The following is an 11,188-nucleotide window of genomic DNA, read 5'->3' as shown; positions in this document are numbered from 1 at the left end:
CGAGGTGACGGAGCTGTTTAAAGGAAATTCAGAATCAGAAGTTTCTACGCTGAAAACAACTCGGACAGCATGGTCAACACCATCGCACGACACACCCGAGAAGCGAGACAGTGACACAACTCAAGTGGCATCGCCTGTAAACGTGCACCCGAGTGGAAAATCCGCCGATCGTAGTCTAACACTAGAAGAGACCACAAGTGTAATGCCACTACCCACAGCATTAATAACAATGCAACCTGCCTCACTGCCAATCACATCGGCAGATGTACCATCTACAGAACGAGAGATCAGTGGTGTAATCTCAACGCATACGCAAAGTTCATATCCCATGATGACGACAACCAAGAACGTGCTCCTCACTGTCGAATTAACCCCACTAACTCAAGACGCGGCCGTAGAAAGGACAACGCTACGTACCGCATTATATCTGACGTCACAACAGACGGCTGCTGCCACTCCGGGTGGAAGGGACGCTGTGACCGTCGACATGGGGAGATCTTCGTCTCCATCGCAGTCTTCGACGTCACAATCAGGTGGTCCGCCGAACTCCGGCATTGATCCAAAGGTAAAATTTCTGCATAACTCGTCACGGCTTCAACCTAAAATATTGTTCAACCTAAACAATATCAAAACTAAAATTTCAACATTCACTCGGCCCTAGTTTCGCCGTCGAGAAAGATGGTTTCTAGCAACAAAGAGCTATTGCGCCCATTCAATAAACAATAGCCAGCATGATATCACACAGAAGCTGCAATGCCTGGAAACATCTCAATAGTGAGCAGCCCACGAAACAAATGAAATCAACACAGTCGATAAAGAATTCGCATAGAAGAGTTGTAAACTCTTCTATGAGAGGGTGACTGAATGCATAGGTTAATAAAATTGTGTCCGATTGGACTAATTGAATGTCGTTAGATGGCACTACAATTTGAAGATGGAGTTAAATAAGGAATCACTCCTGCAAATTTATTAGAACACCGTAGATTCCTACTGCAAAAAAAATCCGCAAAGCTAGATGCAGTGTTATAGCTTTTGGCTAGTAACTTCGTTCTCGTATGAGTAAAGTGTTGGCACACTTCTACAGCTCATAGACGTTCAGTATCCTGAAACTTCTAAAACGTCAGGACGAGAACTGAGCACTCAGCAGTCGCTTTCGCAATGGCTGCAATGCGCTGCCTGTTGTGAGTGAGCGTTTTCACGCGGGCGTTTGTTGTTATACTAAGCGTATACATGTTCACATCACATGAAACCAGTCATATTTGTGATGAACGAGAATAAGGGAACCGAGGGTCCCGATTTTTATTAGTCATATCATAAGAAGCCAACAAAGACACCAAGAACGGCATAGGGGAAATTACTTGTACTTGTTAATTGAATTACAGAAAGAATGAATAATGGAAATGAAAGCGGATGTAAAAACAACTGGCCGCAGGTGGGGCACGAGCCCCGGTCGTCGCATCACGCGTGCGGTGCTCTTACGACTTGAGCTACCAACAGTTTTTTATGGACTTTATTGCCATTTTTTATCATTTCTTTATTTCAATTAATAAGTTAATTTCCCCTATGCTGTCCTTGGTGTCTTTGTTGGCTTCTTATGATATCAGTCATATTTGTAGTCATTCATGCCTAAAACTAAGGTCGGTATAACCTGCTTAGCCCATCCCAATGCTGTAGGAAACAGGAAAGAGACAACCGGAAGTGACACATGTCACGGAGCCACCGGAAGCTTACCCCAGCGTCAATGGCGTCCGCGTGCGACTCGGACTGGACGCTGACTACGGCGCATGCGTCCGGGGCAGGGAGCGGCAGTTCCGAGAGCACATCCGGCGTCAACTGAGCGTCTTGCTCAGAGTTCCTCTTCCGGGAGTTAGAAACGTCCGCATCCTGCCCGGTGAGAGCCCATGTTACTTATGCTATAACACGGGATAGCGTATATGTATTTTTTTTTCGTTCATTTGGCTGTCTGCCACTAGTAACCCTAATTCAAGAAGTTACTGGGAGCAAATGTGCACGTATCAGACTCGTTCCAATACTGCATCAATAATGTGCCTTCAAGGGACACCAATGCAGCATTCTGGTATCCTCACTATAAACCTATTTAGGTGAACTAAGGAGGACGCAGCCTCCTCTCAGAGATCGCCAGTTAACCCATGTCCTAACCTTACGTTACCTCATTGCTCTGTCTCGCCTTCTGCAGCTGTCAGCCGCAATTCTACTTCTGTGGCCCAAATTAAACGCTTACATATGCATGTTTAATGTAACGAGCCACATTCAATCATAACAGTGGACGAACAAGGAAAGCTTAAGCCCCGTCTCAAGGTTTTCACAAGGGGACTTGTCTTTCCCAAGGCGCTTCTATAAACTTAGTCCCTTAGTTGAAGCCTGTACTCCACACTGAAGCTTTTATTGTTGACCCGCTGTTAAAGACTCCACCTTCCTGCAATTTCATCGTCTTGTTCAATTTCTAAAATAGTAGCGCATGAAGCCAGAGCGATGGTCGAGTGTCACAAAGAGGAATTTGAAACAAAAAAAATCCTGTACATCGAATCATTTCCATGCTTTGTTTTTTTTTTCGTTTACTATATTAAAATCAACGCGGGCAGCAGAGCCAGATATTTCTTTGTCTAGATAGACGCAAATACAACGCTGGCGTTAAGTTGCAATTAGTTATGTTAGTAGGATTGTGCAACAACCCTAGAAACGTAAGTTCCGCCGGAGTTATGCTTCGAATATGCCCTAGGTCATTCTAACACTTCGCTCCAGCTCACAAGGAAGGTTTAAAATGCGATACATCAATTATGTTGCTCGTTTCACCATCCCTTTAAGGTCTATTCAATAACTTCATTTTATACCGTCTGTCTTGGCTAACATTTGCCAATCTGTTCAACGGGAAGAATATTTAAAATACATGGTGCAAGATGCAATCAAAAGACCTGCCGTGTTCGGTCGTCGTATGTCTGACGACCGAACACTGTAGGTCTTGAAATAGTGTCTTGCACTTTGTTTTTTTTATATATGTTTTTCAGTTGCTCTGCTTTCCTAACGTTAGCTGGGACACCCTATATATATTAAAGCATTAAATAGCAAGCAATTGGCAACAACATCGATTCTAGGAACACTAGAGGAGAGATGTTGGTAGAATTCGGGGAAAGGAATAAGCCCCGAATAATGAATACCTTGTTCAGGAAGTGCAGCAACAGGAAGTGGACCTGGAAAAGCCTATTGGAGAAACAAAGAATGAAATAGATTTTATACCCTCTGCCGATCCCAGCATAGTGCAGGATGTAGAAGTGTTAGGTAGGGTAAAGTGTAGTGGCCATACCTTAGTCAGGTCTAGGATTTCTCTCAAATTGAAGAGACAAAGAATAAAATTAGTCAAGAAGAAAGAGGCCAACCTAGACGCAGTAAGGGTAAAAGCAGACCAATTCAGGCTGGTGGACGCAAACAAATATGCAGCTTTAAAACAGGAAGATGAAGACAGCATAGAAGTAATCAATGAAACTGTAACTAGGTTGATCTCAGAAGCAGCAATTGAAGTAGGGGGTAAGGCACCAAGGCAACCAGTTGGTAAGCTCTCCCAAGAGCAAAGGACCTAATAAAGAAACGGCAAAGCATGCAAAGTGGCAAACTCAAGAGATCCGATAGAATTTACTTAACTGTCAAAACTGATCAACAAGAAGAAAGTAAGGGATATTGGAAATTATAACGTGGAAAAGATTGAGGAAGCAGTAAACTATGGATGCAGCATGAAATCAGTGAGAAGAAAACTTGGCATAGGACAAGCAAGATGTATGCACTGAAGGATAAGCAGGGTAATATCATCAGCAATTTCGATGACATAGTAAAAGCAGCGGAAGAATTAATTTAAGCACCAAGAGCAGCCAAGCTACTTTCATTCGAAGTAGTGGAGAACAGCATACAGAGGCTCCTTCTATAACTAGCGATGAAGTTAGAAGGGCCTGAAAGACATGACCAGGGGAAAAGCTGCTGGAGAAAATGGAATAACAGTCGATTTATTCAAAGATGAAGGAGATATCATGCTTGAAAAGCTTGCAGCCCTTTATACGCAATGCCTCACGACTTCAAGTATACCCGAAACCTGGAAGAACGCCAACATTGTACTAATCCATAAGAAGAGAGATGTCAAAGAATTGAAGAATTATAGACCCACTAGCTCGTTTTCAGTATCGTATAAAATATTCACCAAGATAATTTCCAATACAATCAGAACAACACGTGACTTCAGTCAACCAAGAGAACAGGCCGGCTTCGGAAAGGGATATTCTACGATGGATCATATCGATGTCATCAATCAGGTAATCGAGAAATCTGCCAAGTACAATCAACCTCTCTATATGGCTTCCATAAATAATCAAATACATTTGATTCAGTAGAGATACCAGCAGTCATAAAGACATTGCGAAATCAAGGAGTACAGTAGGCACACGTGAATATCTTGGCAAATATCTACGAAGATTCCACAACTACCTTGGATCTCCACCAGAAAAGTAGAAAGTTGCCTATCAAGAAAGGGGTCAGGCAAGGAGACAATCTCTCCAATGCTATTCATTCCATGCTTAGAAGAAGTATTCAAGCTCTTAGACTGGGAATGCTTAGGAGTGAGGGTCAATGGCGAATATCTCAGCAACCTTCGGTTTGCAGATGGCATTGTCCTATTCAGCAACAATGGGGCCGAATTACAACAAATGATTCAGGACCTTAATCGAGAAAGTGTAAGAGTGGGGTATTATATGCACACAACAAATTACATAATAATTACATAATTACATAATATGCACACAACAAAGTTATCTACAACGGCCTGGTAAGGCAACAAGAATTCAGAATCGCCAGCCAGCCTCTACAGTCTGTAAAGGAGTATGTTTTTCTAAGTCAGTTACTCACAGAGGATCCCTGATTATGCGAAGGAAATTTACAGAAGATAAAATTAGGTCGGAGGGGATACAGCAGGCATTGACAAATCCTGGCTCGGAGCTTACCACTGTCGTTGAAAAGAAAGGAGTGCAATCATTGCATTCTACCGGTGCTGACATGTGGGACAGAAACTTGGAGGTTACCAAAGAAGCTCGAGAACAAGTGAAGGACCTGCACAAAGGGCGATGGAACGAAAAATTTTAGGCCTAACGTTAAGAGGCAGGAAGATAGGATATGTGGATCAGAGAGCAAACAGCGATAGCTAATATTCTAATTGACATTAAGAGAAAAAATGGAGCTGGGCAGGCTATGTAATGCGTAGGATGGATAACCGGTGGACCGTTAGAGTTATGGAATGGTTGCCAAGAGAAGGGAAGCGCCGTCGAGGACGGCAGAAAACTACGTGGGGTGATGAAGTTAGGAAATTTGCAGGCGCAAATTGGAATCAGCTAGCGCAAGACAGGGGTAATTGGAGATCGTAGAGAGAGGCCTTCGTCCTGCAGTGGACATAAAATGTGGGACTCACCTCCGTATGATGTATGGGAATATGACATCATCAGCAGCAGAATATATTTATGTGGGAATATCATCATCATCATCATCATCAGCTTTGATAAGGGTTTATGGTGGTTTATGGTTTCATAACATTGATAATGACACCGGGCTGCCTGGAGATGAGCAAATGGCACAATGCTGACGCATATTAGACAATTCCCAGAGGAGTTCCTGCGTAAGTTATTTTACGCCAGTCTCGTACTTCAACCCTTGTATTCAGAAGTGCAATTTAACTTGAAGCCCACGCTTGACTTTATTTAAAGGACGCCTGTCGTGAACGCAATGAGCGTCTTGGGCACGTTCATGACAGGCGTCATTTACATCAAGTCAAGCATAGGCTTGAAGCTAAGATGCATTTCTGAATACGTGGGTAATTCTCACCTTTCGGTACTCACCAAGAGCTTCAACGCCATAGCTTCCGCTATACATATACTCAATATTTGTTCACTCTTGCCTAAAGGATACAACGGATGTACGAAATATATCATTATTACATCGCTCTGGTATAAGAACCTAGTGAGGTAATGAATGTATTGATGCCTAATTCTGGCGAATAGCCAAGGAACTTGCGGTGGCTATTCAGGATAACAGGTTTGGTGCGAGTGGAAGTATTCGGCTCCATCGACACCATTGCAAGATCGCGATGGACCTCGGCGTGGTTGGCCAAGCAATCATGTTCGGGAATTACACCTGCTAATTAAGTTCAAACCGTCCAAAATTACGTGTCTCAATCACTTTGTCTCTGAAGTCGGAAGGTCATCCTTACCTACAAATAAGCATTAAGAGGAATCTTTAACCAGTGCCAACGCCAATGCCTTGTGTAGGCTACTGACTTTATTTTAACGCGTGTGGCAAAGAAAATCATCTCCAACCACCCCGACCGCTGATGGCTGATGATGATGATATATTAAAGAAGAAGCGTTTTTCAGAAATCTACAATCAATTCTGCCCTTGGTTGACCAAAAAGTTTCCAAGACCATGATTCCCTAACATAACTGTCGATGCTCGCATGTGTTTCCGTTCATTTCGAGGGTAGTGCTAATCAGCACAAGGTTCGGTAAACAGCATCGAGTATAATTATAATCAGTTTGAAAAGAATAAAAATGCAGATTCTCAGCTCTGTTTTTAATTTTCAAAAGCCACGGAAGACACGTCAAACTACTACACTCAATGTGCAATATCACTTGTAAAGCTTGATCAATGACCACAGGATACTGACAGCGACTGTCGTGTATTCTTGTGTCTCTCCACTTTTTCCTGATCCGTGCGCTGCTTCACCAACACGGTATGATGATCAATCACCAGCTCGCCCAACTTTCCACATTACTGACCACAGCACACATCCTTGCGTAAATAATGTCTGTGCACCTATAGACGGCATGATTTAGCAATATCACTGTTCACAAATTTCGCTGCCTGTTCACCAGTCACAGCACCACAAGCGTACAAGTACGTAGATTTATCAAAGGTTTGGTTGGTAGTTTAGTTAAGTTGTGCGCTACAGTCGGTGTTATCCTGGTAGTCCGGTAGTCTGGCCTGCCCATTCATCCGCCCCCGAATGTCCCCTTCCGCTGTTCAGAAACGTGTTCCCGCATCTCGACCTTGCCATTGTATAAAAGTAAAGCGCTGGAGATTTCGCTTTGCCTGAGGTCCTCGTTCCTTGGGGAAACCACATCATCTGCGCACACGCATGTGGAAACCTGCTTTTTTTTTTGTCAGTTGTCAAACGAAGTCCTTCTTTCGACGCAGAATCACCGGCAAGACCAAATAAAGCATTTCGCGTCGCGCATATTTTTTTTTTCAATGCTGCACATGCAGAAAGGTCATCCAGTTTTGAATACCGAAGCTTGAGAGCATACGAACCATGTTTGTATTGCGTCCTGCACTTTTGATACGATGTTGCTCGCATGTCGTTGCTTTCAGGTAGCATCATCGTGGAAGCCGACATGGTTCCGGTAAAGACGCCATCGCTGGATGTGGATAAGTCCGCGCTTCTGGCGGCGCGAACGGACCTCCAGGATCGCATCGACCGGGGCACCGCGGTCATCACGGACCTCGACGGCAACCGCCTTCCTATCTTCACCAGCACAGTCTACTCGCTCCAGCCGCCGCGCGGTGGGTGCCTTTATAAGCACACTATACAGTACATACCATATTTATTCGAATCTAGGCGAATAGCTTTCTTTTAACACTGCAGCTGTTTAAGCCGAGCGTTAGTCCGCAACACGCGAACAGAAATTGTGGGCCGATCCTGGCGGTCGTGCAGAAAGGGTCCAAGCGCAACAGCAGATACCCACTGCGAACTAGCGAAGCTGATCCTGGCTAAGTCTAGCTCAGCATGATTGGAACTACTTAAGCTTAGTCAGTCATCGATAGCCAATCGACAGCCAATGAATAGCTAATTGATGATCTATCGAATAATCAATAAATTTCGGAAAATGTTGGGGATGACTTGGTAGTGCTTAGCCTAGCCCAAATACGTGGCCAATACCTTGCAATAGCCAGTCGATAGCCAATTAATACCTAATCGATAATCAATAAATTTCTGAAAATGTTGGGGATGACTCGGTAGCGCTTAGCCTAGCCCTAATACGTGGCCAATACTTTGCGATAGCCAATCAATAGCCAATAAATAGCTAATCGATCAATAATCAATAAATTCCGAGAAATGCTGGGATGATTGGTAGTTCTTAGCCTAGCCCAAACACGCGGACAATACCTTGGGATAGCCAATCGATAGCCGATGAATAGATACTCGATAATCAATCAATAAAATAAATTCCGGAAAATGCTGGGGATGACTCGGTCGTGCTTAGCCTAGCCCGAAAGCCAGGACTAGCTAGGTGCCCATCAGCTTCGCTGTCTTTTTAGCATTGCGCCTCCAGTGCAAGCTACACTATTTTTTTTACATTAGTTGCTAAACTATAGGATTGGCACAGATTCGAAGATTTTCTCAGCAACCATGAGGAAAAATGTCGCAGTTTTGCTCGAAAGGCGAAGCATGAATTACGATAGCAAATTAGTAGAGAGCTACATGGAGTAGGGATAGTAGTTTTATCGGCTGCCTAAATTTGGACTCATTCGCTTACTTACTGAATTAACTAGCGCGGTGTCGGCGCGCAGAAGCAAACATGAATAGATCACATTCGATGACCACTGACAACCACTGTGAAAACGCTGGCGTGAGCAAGCGCGGCCGCCGCAGCGACCGAAGGTTCGTGCGGTCTATCTCTTCAACGGAAACTGAGCGGCGAAAGCACAGCGCATACAGAGGTCAGAGCCGTGTGGAGATCGCTTTCAAGACACGGTGCGCTCGAGAGCCCACCCCGGCGCAAATGTACGCAGTTGTCAGAGTATAAGCCGCCCCACCTCTCTCCCGCGCTGCCTTTCGCTTTCCTCCTTTCGCGGGGGAGATTCACTCGCCAGTTTCCATTGCGCCCGGTTGCAAGATACGCATTTGGTGGCGCAGCACAGCGTCGCCCCTTCCCGCTCCCTCCCGTACCCCCGCGGCCTTTCGCGCGACGGAAGAAGTCGCGTTTGCTCTCCGCCATGCGCTCGCTCTCCGTGAAAGCGCGCGTCCCCCGCGCGCTTTCACACGCACATATGTCGCGCGGCGACGATTCAATCGCACTTGTACTTTATACGGAACCTCACTGCGACGACGACGGCAAAAATCCGCTTGAAGTGTCCATATAATTGCTATCACAATTATAAAAAAATGACACTAGCTAAGGTAATCAAGAAAGGCAGTATTGTAGCCACTACTAGCCGCTGCCGCGCACTACTGCAGCTTACTGTAACTTTCTTTTTTTTCACACTAATTTGATGAGAAGCTTACACCGAGCACTTGATGTCAGTATGGTGGTGCCTATAGTGAACCCTAGCAATCGTGTGGCTGGCGCTGGAAATTGATTATGAATGTCCTATGGATTTTGTGGCTTTTGTCGATTGCTCTTATGAACTTGCATTCAAGAAATGCATTTCCTTTTTCTTTTTCTATTCTCCGAAGTTTGGGGGAGTCGGCTTAGAATCGAGACTGGCCTATATTGCGAATAAATACTGTGCGTCAGAAGTGTGTCAGTGGAGGCCACTGGGTGTGGCACTCTCAAGAATACAGCAGATCAATAATACACAGGACAGGTCTGACGAAACAACACGCGCTCGTGTGGTTTCGTCTAGATTTATTTGTATGTAGATTGAGCTATTTTAGTCTTGTAAATGATAAGATACAACTCGCCGCGGTGCGCTGCTGCTGTGTGTTCAATTGTGGGTTCGTCGATGTCGTTGCGATGAAGTTGGAAGGCAAAAAAACAAGCTTGGGTTAAAGGGAAACTGGGACATCCACCGAAATGAAGCAATTGCTACAATGAAAACCCAACCGGTTTCCTCGAAAGAAAGCCTCGCAGTTGAAGAAAAATTCGTCCTGGTCCGGGACTCGACCGAATAAGTAAGGGGAACCCTCGACATCGTGCTTAGAAGCAGGACACAATTGCCACTGAACCACCAAACAGCGTAAATATGCTATCGATGAGTAATGGCATCCTTATTTTTTTCGTTACAAAGAAATACAAGAAGATGGTGAAATAGGCACTTTCGCGGACAAATATAGCCGGAACTGTACAATTTAAACAAGAAAAAAAAGATGAAGTAATTGTATTGGTCAATTTTTACATTAGAGAATTTTAACTTGTCTGCAAACTTCTTACCGTCTGCGGATAAGCGGGTTATCGGATGCGTAAACGTGAGCACTCGTCCTGGTGGCACCGCCTGGCTGCGCAAAGCCCAACCAGACAACACAGGGCTAATTGCAGTAACCAAATGTATTCTACTTCGCTGCCGTGTACATTTTCGGCAGTGCCGTAATCGTGAACGCGTTGCCTTTTTAAAGGTTTTTGACAACGCTTATGGAACACGAAAACTTGTCCATAAGGCATTCTGGTTAGAATATAAGCGTCATAAGATCTCCCTGCCAGCGTCCGGTAACCCGGTTTGCCAGCGTACGGTAACCCGGTATACCACGCAAACGCCATTGCGTATACCGGAATAGCGGACACGCTAAACCTATCTACAAGTGCGATTCATTTTTTTTTTCATACAACGGCGTACAGCGCGTCCAAGTTCCACTCGAGTCCTCCTAATGTGTGCGTGCTTCACGCCCAGCGTTGCGTATCTGTTGTTCCAATTTGATGTTTTCCCTCTCCAACATTCAGTTGCCTAGGACGGTATACAGTGACGACATCAGTATTGCGGCAAGTCGAAAACTGATCCGCGCGCGTTGTGCTTGCATTCTCCAGGCACGTCCTATTCTCCCGCACTTCTGGGTGCGCTGACTGCGATGTTCTTTGGCGCCACATCGGTCATTGTGGCCTCCGCTTATCTTGTCAAGAGGCACGTGGGCGAAAGGCACGTCTCCCCGTCGCCGGAAGCGGTGAGCCAACTTCCGGTACTGTGGACGCTCGTCAGCCCACTGTGGGAAGTGCCCTAGCAGCACGGAGCAAGAAAGGGACTAGGAAGGGCAATTGCCGAATTTATTCCATTATAGGTCAACCTGTATTTGGGAACAAAGTTAGCAAAGCTGCTGATTTAATGGAGTATATATTGAAAGTGTTTCAGCAAACACTTTCAAAAGTTCTTAAAGGTTGCCTGTGGCAGATAGCACAATTCTAGTTCATGAGCTGGTCTACTCGAAGGCGCGCAC

The 11,188-nt window shown here is 45.0% G+C and overlaps 1 protein-coding gene across 1 annotated transcript; it reads left to right on the top strand.

Moving 5' to 3' along the window:
• The first annotated feature begins 487 nt into the window (after positions 1-487).
• Positions 488-10,975, top strand: LOC125945690 (uncharacterized). The gene is made up of 4 exons (XM_049667932.1): positions 488-565; positions 1,675-1,891; positions 7,414-7,605; positions 10,785-10,975. The coding sequence occupies exons 1-4, from the start codon at positions 488-490 to the stop codon at positions 10,973-10,975; spliced, it is 678 nt and encodes a 225-aa protein (XP_049523889.1).
• Positions 10,976-11,188: the final 213 nt, after the last annotated feature.

This window comes from Dermacentor silvarum, chromosome 5 (genome assembly GCF_013339745.2).
Source record: "Dermacentor silvarum isolate Dsil-2018 chromosome 5, BIME_Dsil_1.4, whole genome shotgun sequence".
In the NCBI taxonomy this organism is placed as follows: Eukaryota; Metazoa; Arthropoda; class Arachnida; order Ixodida; family Ixodidae; genus Dermacentor; species Dermacentor silvarum.
The sequence above is the reverse complement of the archived record's forward strand: the minus strand, read 5'-3'. Positions and strand labels throughout refer to the sequence as shown.